The sequence below is a fragment of the Opisthorchis viverrini genome (assembly GCF_000715545.1).
Source record: "Opisthorchis viverrini unplaced genomic scaffold opera_v5_223, whole genome shotgun sequence".
Taxonomy (NCBI): Eukaryota; Metazoa; Platyhelminthes; class Trematoda; order Opisthorchiida; family Opisthorchiidae; genus Opisthorchis; species Opisthorchis viverrini.
Window position 1 is genome coordinate 735,504 of NW_008751880.1, and position 12,089 is coordinate 747,592.

The 12,089-nt window shown below is 44.4% G+C and overlaps 2 protein-coding genes across 2 annotated transcripts in view; one reads left to right on the forward strand and one right to left on the reverse strand.

Annotated features, from left to right (window-relative positions):
• The window catches only part of T265_08530 (hypothetical protein), a gene marked incomplete at both ends in the record, with an annotated part of 37,908 nt that overhangs the window by 20,583 nt on the left and 5,236 nt on the right, over positions 1-12,089 (forward strand). The window contains 2 exons of the mRNA XM_009174359.1: positions 5,490-5,954; positions 11,437-11,736. Coding sequence (XP_009172623.1) covers positions 5,490-5,954; positions 11,437-11,736 — 765 coding nt within the window. The remainder of the gene's footprint in view (positions 1-5,489; positions 5,955-11,436; positions 11,737-12,089) is intronic.
• Positions 8,906-12,089, reverse strand: part of T265_08531 (hypothetical protein) — a gene marked incomplete at both ends in the record, with an annotated part of 47,654 nt that continues 44,470 nt past the window's right edge. The window contains one exon of the mRNA XM_009174360.1: positions 8,906-9,060. Within this exon, the coding sequence (XP_009172624.1) occupies positions 8,906-9,060 (155 nt within the window). The remainder of the gene's footprint in view (positions 9,061-12,089) is intronic.

Genomic DNA, 12,089 nt, shown 5'->3' on the forward strand with positions numbered 1-12,089 from the left:
ATATATATATATATATATATATATGGCGGAGGTAGGTGAGTACAATGAATTTCACTCAGTCGCATTGTAGCTACCGTCTTACTGGATAGAGACCGCATGACTCAAAATGAGCCTTGACGCAAATAGATATAACCCAATTAAGCAACCTATGCAGCTTCTGCTTCAAATTTAGGGATGTCATTGTCAAGTTGTACCTTCTTCCACTTCCCCACATGGGTACAGCGATTGTGCTTAGTTGAACCACCAACAGTTATCTGTGGCACGGCATCTCACTTCACAATGTGTCCTACTACCATATAGTCTCACTGTCGTTTTAGAAAACAGTAGGAGGTCCTATTAAGGTTGAAACGTGCTGGTGATGATGGTGCCGATAGCAGATTTTTTATTATTTTTAACTTCCAAATTGGCCTTTGCACCCTGTGTAAGCAGTGGTTCATTTGCTGAGGATAAATAGGGGACGAAGTGCAATTTGCACTCTGTTGGTTTGCATCCGTTGTCTCGACATAATCATAGTCCATGCCACTTCTGTGTTGACCGGATACACGTATTCTCTGGTAAACCATTAAATGGAACTACATGTTGTGTTTGGCTTGCTGCTATCTTACTATCTGTATCACTCATGCTTACGTAAAATGTGTGGTTTTTCTGTCTCTTTCAGTATCTGGACTGGACTTCTAATACCCATCAGTGTCATTTTGGTTGCAGTGATTGCCTATAAGCTTCTGTATTGATTTTCTTTCTTCTCGAGTCTGCTTTCCAACGCCGTGTTTTGATAGTTTGATTTGCTCTGTACACAATGAATCATAATATATTCTGTTTTGTATCCGGTTTTCCTCTGTACTCTTTAATGTTTGAACCGTTAACTGTAATTTTCATGGTCGTTGCTTGTTGCTGGAGTAATTTTACTGTCACGGTGAATGCGGGGTCTCTGAGTAACGGCTTTTTGCTGTGTGATGGCCATTGCAGAGACAACCAGGAAGGATATTGATTTTTACTTGTGACATCCAAGTTTAAACATAGATTTTCCACCGCTGTGGTGTAACACATGGAGTGACTGACAATCTGTTATCGACACTGTCGCTTTAATATACATTGAGTTTACTCCATGTACTCACCCAGTGATTCTGGTATGATAATAGTCCTCAAGTAGATCATAAGGTTGACGGAAACTCGGGACTGCGCCTACCCGATGAGCCCCAAGAAGGGCGAAACCGGTCGTGGGCCTTCAGTAAATTTCAAGTAACCTTATGAGTAGTTTCCTTTATGAAAATAGTCCTCAACCTCTTTGGTCGAAGTATTTTGGAAATGTAGCAACTCGGACCACTCATGCACGGTTTACAGCTGATAATAAAGATGATGGTTTAACTGATCTACACTTCCCTAGGCTCTCCGTCACAGATGTGTCTTCTATCGGCCGATAAGCTTCCACGACTGTATAGGTGGCAATATAGAATTTCACGAACACCAGCATCGTTTTGATCGACAAATGCAAGCATCAGGACATGACTCGGGTGAGCCTCGAATTTTCCCCCACATCGATCCCATGAAGAGTGAAGCAATTGCCAGAGAAACGTAAAGTAAGGTGAACTGTTGAAAAAAAAACGAATGAGGCTTGCTTACACTGAACTTAATGAAAAAGGTCTTGACACACTTATCATGCTCGCTGGACGGCACAATCAATAGTGAATAATGTGAGTTTGAAGCCGGATCTGAATGCCATCGCTCGTATGATCACACTGTCATGGCAAGATCATATTCGGGAAAGCAAGTGATTGAGTCATATATCTTCACCCCCTTTCAAATCACATTGAATATTTCATCCTATGTGCAATCGTCATTACCTGACCTACTGTCTGTCCGTCAGCTCTTTCACGTTTTGATTGTTCCTCAGTGTATTCTTGATAGTCTGTTGGAACCACCACAGTGTGTAGTCTTGGGCCAAGTACAGTAGAAAGCTATTGTTACACGCGCGCAGGGTGCCAGTGCACATCCTTGCTACGCCTCTTCCATCACGCACAGATTAAACACAGTTGGTGGACAACAAAAACAAGCGATAGTTGCAATTATCGAGTGGTGCAAACATCAGATGAATCGAACCAACAATCAGCATTATAATGGCCATTGTTTTCGCGCCTAAGGTCACTATTTTCATTCGAATTATGTAAATTCCACTTTATGGTGCGTGAAATTTCGTCTCAGTTGGGAACAACAATAGTACGGGTTTCTGACACAAGGCACTGAAACCAGAACGCTCATTATGCCTCAAAATGTTTCATTCAATACATTAGTGATTGAAATCTTATAGTGAAAACATCCACGCATCCGACCGAGGTTAGTCATTCATACTAATAGTCAAGGACCTTAGACTAGTGTTTGTTTACCTTCCTTGTTTATTATGCGGATAGTTTATTGACTTTACGTTTAGTTACTCAGGCGCCTTCTATGTGCCGTCACTTTGTTTATTCATTTTGTGGTTGGACCATTACATTTCGTCTGTCGAATGTAGGTCCACGAAATTATGGAAGCTGGAATCACTTCGTCACTGCCGAAGCTGGGCATTTAAGTCCCTCTTAACTTGGTGTGCACATGCACGCACACAGCGAGTGGAATGCAGTTCCTGCTGTCAGTTAGTTTGCTTTCCTGGATCAGCTCTCTTTAACGGGTGTAACTTTCGATACGAAACCAACTATTAGTTTCACCGTGCATGCCAGTCTATTCATTCAGCCTTGCCCGCCATATTGCTTGGCCGAGTATCAATTCAGGCCTTCTCGAGACACATTAGTGGCTCCTACTTATACTTGAGCAAATTTGTAATTTTTCTCTCTCTGACTTTGATCCCTCAGTACGACCGATGTTTCCAGTTGTAGTTTGCCTTTTACGCTTTGCTACTAAAACCAACTCCGAGCTCCTTTCCATCTCTCTCTCAGCCGACGTGTAAATGCCATTTTTCTCTCAGGTAGCGTTTGCTTTCTGAGTAATGAGGGTCAGTCTGTGTCCGTAAGGGTCGTACAATGTCCATATTTCCAATTCCATATTTCTCAATTCAAGTGGTTGCAACTGAACAGCTGAGCCCCACAGTGCGGAGTGTTATCTGGTGGCCGTTGCCATCCATGAAACACATCCTAGGTACACCATCATTCAACTAGGCCTTTTCCATGATGGTCATCGACAGTCACTTCTTTCACCAGTGTAGGCTTAGCACTCCGGTATGTCTGTAGTGTTACGGAGGGTGAGTAGCAGATGGATACACGAAATCCGTGAGTAAAAATACCGCAACTTACAACAATACGGCGTATACAAAATAGATTTCAGATAACGATAAAAAGAGAGCTTCTCAGTGGGAAACCACATACGACACTAAGTTTAGGGCGGTGTAGACAGTAAAATAACCGGTACTCACAGCAGCCTGTACGACTCGTGAGACGCACTCTAAGCACATGCGGATGGCCAAGCAGTGCTAGGCCTACCCCAGCAAGCGTCGTTGAAGGTGGCTTGTATGTGTCAGTGAACCCATCAGGAAACGTGTCCTGGTGCTATCTAAGAGATGGCTTCAGATTATTTTATTCATATTTGTTGAAAATATGAAGTGCAGTGGTGTTGGTAACAATTCGCTTCATTAAATGTGCAAATTGACAGGTGGTGTTGCAAGAACAATTGAGCTTATTTTTTCTGGCACTTTCATAGTTAACTTTGTGAACAACTTAAAATATAACATCAGTGAAACCTGCTTTTGCAGAGGCTATTTAGATATCACGTTTGTAATCCGAAATAAGAACGCAGAGTGCCTGCTTCAAAAACCGCATACGAACCTGATTTCTGCTGCTGAATTGTAGTGGGATAGCGACTTGACTTTTCCAATAAGCTGATGACTCAACAAGCTGAAAGGTTAACAGGATGTAAACTGATAGATACTCAATTTAACTCTTCAGTTGCAGAAGAGTCCTAATATGAACCCTTTCTTGCACAAGCTTAACTATGACCCCTGGGAAGGTTCGGGTCAGAGGGAGAACACATTGTTGCCTGAGCTGAATGGGATGTTCCGGTGCACCTGTTAGAGAGCATTCTGTCTCAACTAGTCTCGAAGAATACATCTTTCTGACACCCAAGAAAAGGTTTTCAGCTGGAATTCCGGAAAATCAACCATTCTCTAAAAAAAGCTGTGAGACAAACGCTCTCTGTCACTGACCTGATATAGCTAGCTATGATTGTACGCATGGTACCACGACTAACAAAGTACAACCTGTCTATTCTGACCATTTACCGTTGTGCCTACAACTATAACTACGCGTGGAAGCATCTAAATAGAAAGACAGTCAACTGTAAGGATAGGTAAATATCTCCCCCGTCGGTTACAGTTGATAGTCTTGAAATTGTCGGGGACATCCACTGTGAAGCATTGGAGAGTTACATTATATCATTATTCTATACTCCTCGCTGGTCGTCATCTGTCTTTCAGAAGGGTTTCTTTTGTGTTCGACTGACTTTATCTATCAGGCAACTAGATTTCGATCCGTATTAAGGAGGAAATAGTGTTTTTCCTATTTCTACCTTGGTAGTATTATAACGAAGTAAATATTATCACACAGTCTCTCCCACTCCCTTTCTGATGTGTCTGTGCCAGCATTTGTTACCCAGGTCAGTCCCTGTTCGTAATATATAGCCAGTATATTACCTTAATTTCCTCCAGTGACAGCTCTATGTTCATACACCCCTGTGGAATCTTCTGGTGTTGAATTTTCGCCTGCGCGCTATTTAACGCACTGGTTCATCTGTCATGACAGCAAACAGTTGAATGAGATGTCGATTAATTGAATGGGCTCAGGTAATATCTCTTATCTTTCATGCTTCTTTTGCAAGTGTACAAGAGTGTATATGTTGTCCCGATGGCGCTTTTCAGATGCGATGCTCTCCATCTGTGTGGCTACTCGTGAGTTGACTGGCAGACAGCATTCGCTGTCTTTCGTAGAAGTACCACCGCCTTACGTAGTTTGTCAATTCAAGCCCCAGGTTTGGGTTTCCGGTTTGTCTTGCTTGTCGTCTTTATTTTATGATGTGGTATTTACCATACCGACCTACATGTGGTTTACTTTAACATCCTGGGTTTTCCGGGGTGAAGTGGGGTGGGTTGGGATACCAGACGTACATCAATGCTGTAGACGACTTTCGGTGGCCGCTGTTCTACTGATAAAACTTATTGCTGGCTGGCACTTGCTGGACGCGCCTCTGGTGCGCCTTACCGACGGTGCGGGCCATTCAGATATTCTTGGCATTTTCCGATGTCCTAAAATAACTTGGCACTTATGAACTGCCCCCTCATGTTCGCCGTTTGATTCTTTCATTTCGGATTACATCGGATAATGGGTTTGTAGCTCGGGCCGTTCGGTGTTAACCGCCTTTCATGGGTGCCCATCCATCTGCTTCCCCCATTGACGCAGTTCGATTTAAAAGGCAATTCTGGAAACGTATGGCTGGCCATAATAAGAAATTAGATGTTTTTTTATATGCTCGATGTATTTCCGTTACTTATTTTAGCTCAGTTAGCCAGTTCCTTTTACGGGATGCGGCTAACAACTGTCCTTTGTCGCGGTAAGCGTGTCCCCAGGGAGTACCTAGAACGTCTGCGCAATCATCTTTGGCGAAATCACTACTCGAAAATGAAGGTGGATCGCTTACGTGTACCTGAGCGCGTGATTAATGACCCAAACAACCCTATTAGAAGCGCTGAGGATATGCTGGAGTCCACTCGCTATGAAGACTCACTGGCTGAGGAAATCGAACTGGGTGTTACGCCTCAATATGCTGCTCAAATTCAGTTTGAGCGAAATCGACGACTAGATCCGTGGCGACGTCTGGCGAACGACCCTCGGCAACATCATTTCTCCGAAGCATCCTTGGTTTATTCCAATCAGCGACGGTTCACAAAAGGTTTAGAGCAAGCAAGCATTTTGACAAACGTGAGCGGTATTTTGTGGTTCGTCCTGTCGCCGTTTGCTTCCTTTTTTATTCCAGTCACCATTTGTAACTGTTGGACGTATCCTGACCGTTTTCATGTTTTCAGACTTCTTCATTAATCTGACACTCCAATTTCGTGTCGACCGTTCGAACGACCATCAGCAGGTCATCATCATTATCGTCGACAGCATAACATCAGTCTTCAACACTGATGCGTCGCTACCTTACAACCATGGTTTATTTGAAAACCTTAATGCGAAGGAAGAAATATAGATTGATGAGGAGGGGACTTAGTGCTGGCCCACATCTCGAGACACTCATCCAGGTAATCTGGATAGGAACAACAAGAAATTGATGAGGAGGGGACTTAGTGCTGGCCCACATCTCGAGACACTCATCCAGGTAATCTGGATAGGAACTGACAACAAGAACCCCAGTGGCTTCGATTAGCAGTCATATCCTGCAAGGTCTCCAACCAGACGCAGTGGGAGTCATGCGGTCCCCATCCTGGGAGGCGATTCACAAAGAAAACACCAAGAATTTTCGTAATCTTTCTCATAACCTACTGCCCGGTCAAATTTTGGGCAATTCTTCGGTTCCGCTACTCTGGATTGCGCACTGAAAACAACACTCTCCAGTAAACGATGGTTCGGCATGCGTGATACATGGCAGCATCTAGTGTTGGACACGTTCTTCAATGGAAGTTATGTTGCACAATCGAAAGCTCCCTTTCTAATTAACGTGTTGTGGATTCTTCGACACCAACCCACACGAACTATGGTCCTGAGACAACGATTTTCGAACACCTGAAGACGTCTCAGTTCCGCTTTTCGAACAGGCGAAGTCTCACGACCATACAACGAAAAATTCCTTACTGAAGACTGATGCACACGTTCCTTGAGATTCAGGGATGTATCGCTTTGACTCCATAAGTGTCTCAAATTAGCAATGCGATCCGAGCCTTGTGGATTTGTGCACAGACCATTTGTTACACTACAATCAGAACTAATACAACTTTCTAAATGCGTAAAACGTTCCACAACTTCTGGTGTCTCTTGGATTGTAGGTGGTATGTTCAGTGACTGCATGTCCAGGATCATGACCCTGCGACTTGTGAGTGCAAAGTGTATGCCAAAGGACGGGATGATTTTAACCAGTTCATCCAAAATCACCGCCTCGTTTTCGGTGACTATAGCGATGTCTCTGCATATTTCGGGTCGACAAGGTTTTCGTCAGAGGCTGTTTGAAGGTTTCCCAGCGTTCGTCTGATTATCGATCACGAAATTAAATAGGAATGGAGAGAGTGGACACCCCTGACTTACACCTCTTTGTCTACGGAAGCTCTTAGAGAGCTCTTGTATACTCTCACACGTCCGGAAATTTTTGAATCGCCATCAAAGACAGCAACATCAGTGTTGACATTGATGCTTCACTGCCGTACAACCATAAGGTCTGTTTAATTATATATAAAGTCTTAGAGTGTAAAAAGAGAGGAAAAGGGTGGGTGAGGGGGAGGACCTAGTGCTAGTCTATGTCAAGCATTCTGAGGTACCTATGCTTCCAAGCGCTCACTCAGATTATCTGGAAAGAAACTGATAGTACGAACGCCACTGGCATCGATCAGCCAAACACAGATGGAGTCGCAGGGACCCATTCTGGGAGGTGTACAATACCAACAACACCCAAACTCTTCGTAATATCTTATAGGCCCTTCTGCCAAGTCATATGTTTTCCACTTAACGGTTTGCACCATTCTGAGAGAGGCACAAACAACAACACTCGTGTCGTTAGGTGGTGCTTCGGCATGCATGGAACATGGCCGAGACACTGTAGTTGATGATTTTAGATGCCTTCCGCGATTTGAATAACTGCTGCACAATCAACTACCCGTTTTCTAGTCACCTCGTTACTAATCCGTTGACGTCATCGAAAACCAGGAACGCTCCTGAGGCATCGGTGGTCGGAAACCTGAAGACGCCTTGAATTATCTGTCGGCAAAGGCCACGTCTCGCACCCATACAACAACCCAGCCTTCGTTATGGCCTGGTACACGCGACCCTTAGGATACTGCGACCAACAGCACGATGACGCTTGAGTAAGGAAATACACTCGGACACTTCTGAGATTGAAGGCGGCTCCATATTCACGGTCCACCTTTCTGTTGAAGACCAGGATTCTGGATTGGAGGTTACAGGTGGCCAGCTGAATTGTCGTTCAAAGTACTGTGCCCAGCGGTCCAAACGTTCTGCTTCGCTGCATAACAGGGAGCCATTTTCATCCTATCAGAGATTCACTGTCTGGATAGGGTTGGCTGGGTCGTACTGCAAACAGACGTCCCAGCTTTGAGTAGTGCTTTGGCTGTATTCTCCCAGTGGCCGTTTATATCCGACATTGGACCGTCCGGCAGCTGGTTGTGATAGTTTCGTTTGACTTCTGGCTTCTCAATGGCTAAGCGAAGTGTGTGCGTTTTGCGTACACTTGAAAAGCTCAATGAAAAGCAGCAGCGTACAAATGCATGGTCGGCGTCCACGCTGGTGTTCCAGAAGGAGTGATAGGCGGTGATCAAACCTCGACACTGATAACTTACGGTGATGTTTTCTATTTGGACTCGGTTTTGGTTTGTTGATGGGCACCATGTCGGCAAGCGATTTCCAGTGTTCCGGAAATTCTTACTGCAAAGGAACAGCCTGTGGTCGGCACACATCTGAAGTAAGCGATTCCCGTTGTTCGTGCGTCTCGTGTCCAATCCAATACGACGACCCAGTCGGGCCTCAGCAGCGCTTGGTCTACCTACCTGGGCGTTCATGTCACCAGCGAACACAATGACATCTGAGGTTTTAGCCTGCTGTAGACGGGCACCCGAAGTATCTCGAAAAGTCTCACAGATTCAGAGCTACAGTCTGTTGGGGCGTAAGCAGACAAAATAAAGAAGGTGCGACCGACCTCGTTTCCTCTAAATTCTCACAGATTTTGCCAAACGAACCACACAGAAGCGACTATCAACGGGTATCCGATCAAGTAGAGACGCTTCCGCCCGGTCGCTCAATACATTACCCACCCCAGCATATCCAGCTACAGCCCTCATCACCGGAGATGTGTAGCTGGAACCTGGAAGAGAGAGAGAGGGGGGCAGTCAGTTCGATCAAAGTACTTGCGTCCTGCATTCTTGTTCCTTACAGACAACATACATCAATACAGAGGGAATACAGAGTATGAGCAAGAGCAATCTGTTGATCTGCTTGCTTTAGTGTGCGAACATTAAAGGCTGCTAGGTAGACGGACTTCGGTGATTCAAAACAGACTTCGAAGTGTGTAGGGTTATTACTAAAGTCGGACGCACAGAATTTGCAGCTGAATGTGATGCAGGGCGATTAAAACGGTCAGTTCTAGTGCTGGGACCTGCGGATAAAGCATTCGAATTTGGATGGAGGAGAGTGGAGGACGGAAAACGTGAAAGCGTAAGAAGGGAATCGTCATCAGTAGCATATTCTTGCTTACCCATCCTACTGTGTGCAACAAGTAAGGCGATCCGATGGCACCACTCGACATCCGATGTGGAATGAAATTATTTGTGAGTGTGCAATTAATGAACGTACGTGGGATGGGATACTGTCAGAGTGCCCACATTTAGGTAGGAAAATGACTAGGCTCCTCAACCAAATCCTTTGACCGCAAGGCGGCGGTGTTTGGCAGGAAGTGTGTGTGCATTACCATTTTTTCAGAACAAGTTGCCACACATGTTCCAACATCCAACATGGAGGGCCAGGAGACTGTGTTAGTCAGATCTCTAAAAAATTGTTCAGCTGTTGCACCCTTTCGGTGCCTAACTGCCAGGCTTAGATACTACCAGGTTGCTTAAGTCTAGACAGGGGAAGTCGGGAGGCAGAGGTTGATTTCGCACCACGGACCTTCCGGTGAGTAAATTCGCGCCCTTACCACTGAGCTATCTCGCCCCCTCCAGACCTTTAACCATTGACCAGTCCAGTATGGGTGCACAAACCATCAACTCGCGTTGCTTTACGTGTGACAGCATCAACAGGTCACTTCTTGTCTTATCAAGTATGTTCATTGGTCAACTTGGTATTGGCGCATTCATTGGTCAGTTTAAAAATGTGTGTGGAACTGATAACAACACCGAAAATAGTTGACACGAACTTGCCAATTCCAACCCGAGAAATCAGATATACCAGCATCGAGAGTATAAAGTTTCAGCGCCACAAATGTGATTTCGTTGTATTCAAGTCTGGGAGAGCTACGGGTTATGACTGATTTCCACAATGACCGAACTTCTGTTCGATGACTAGACTCTATTGATAATATGTACTTGGCTTAGCGCACTTTATATAGACAATGGAATTCGGTTATTAGGAAATGCGCTCTCCACTTTACCTTGTTTAATGTTCTCTGGTCTATCCTCAACGTCTTTTTCATTGCGTTTTGTAAGCACTGGAAAATATTGCAGAAAGATCTGGTGATGGAACTGTGCACATCCTGTTTTGGTCGTTGGTTTGTTCACGTGGCACCACTACGTTCTCTAACAACGCACTAAATATGTCACCTTGATTGGTGATGAAACGGTGCAATCAAATCTGGTCTATCCTCAACGTCTTTTTCATTGCGTTTTGTAAGCACTGGAAAATATTGCAGAAAGATCTGGTGATGGAACTGTGCACATCCTGTTTTGGTCGTTGGTTTGTTCACGTGGCACCACTACGTTCTCTAACAACGCACTAAATATGTCACCTTGATTGGTGATGAAACGGTTGCAATCAAATTACCCAACTCAGCGAACAAACCAACAACCATCTACGCTACCTGAGCTGCCAACATTTTCCTCTATAGAAAACATCTTGTTTTGTTGACTTCGGTTATGTGCTCTATATCCCAATCGTTAGTTCCGTTGTCAGTTTACTTATCTGTTCACTGTAAATGTGACGGATTTGGCGACTACTGACACTCTTCGGAACTCCATCATTTCGGTTCGTAAATGGCGACATGTATGTTCCACCAAATGGCGATTTACATAACGGTCTAGAATACACCTGTGTGATATTTTTGCGAGGCGGTTTCCAACATTTGAGAATTGAGGTGAGATTGATACGAGGCTCGATTGAATGTCGCTTGTGATGTCCTTCGACCAGATACGAAGCATGAAGTCTCTCTCAGAGTTCAAGAGACCGAATTATTTCTTCTTGATGTAGCGGACCAAAGTAGTATCCCTGAATTCAGTGTTTTACCATCAGTTGTTCGGAACAACCTGAATAAATGCAATCATGCAGGTAGGTAATCCCGAACGACAAATACATTATTCGTGTACTACCGTTGTTGCTGATGACGATGCTGACCTTAGCCTTGTTTTATGTCATCATGTAAGAACATCTCGAAATACCGTCTTGTAACTGATGAAATGCCTATTTAGTGTTACCACAACAGTGAACCGCTTGGCAGTACTATGTTCAGTTCCTTTTTTATCCTTTTCACAAGGCTATCGTCTTACCAGGAGTCCCACCGAGTGTGGGTAGTCTTTTGCCACAACTGGATCGTCATATTTCCGCACCTGACTCAGTAGATGATGCCAACACCGTTGCTTGGAAAACGCAGCTTCGGGGTACTGTCGAACGGGCTATTCTTCATGCTCACGTCTGGCAATCCGACGAGGACAAGTTACCCCGTCGTTTTCGAGCCAACCTGCCGATATGGAAACACAAAGCAGAGTTCGGAATCCATCCACAGCAAACAACACGATATCTGTTCCAGAATCTGTTTCGGATACTCAACCAGCAAGTTAGTTTCGAGAATAGGCGAGAAAGCACCACTTTTTTCTGTAGGGATCTCTGTTTAGCTAGGTACCCGCATTGAACATCGTATGTATGTGATTCTCACTTGTAGCCACATCAAGCTAAGTCATCCCTTTCTGAAACCAGAGCTCAGTGCTTATTTCACAGTCCCATTCATAGAGATTACATTGCAAGGCCTGTAAGGGGCCAAGTTCAACAGTTTTCAAACAGCTAGTCATAAACCGGTAGTACTATCATCCCCACCAACCATCTGTCCATATATACTGTGTCTTTGCACACCAGTCTGCTCATTGTATGACTATATATATATATATATATATATATATATATATATATATA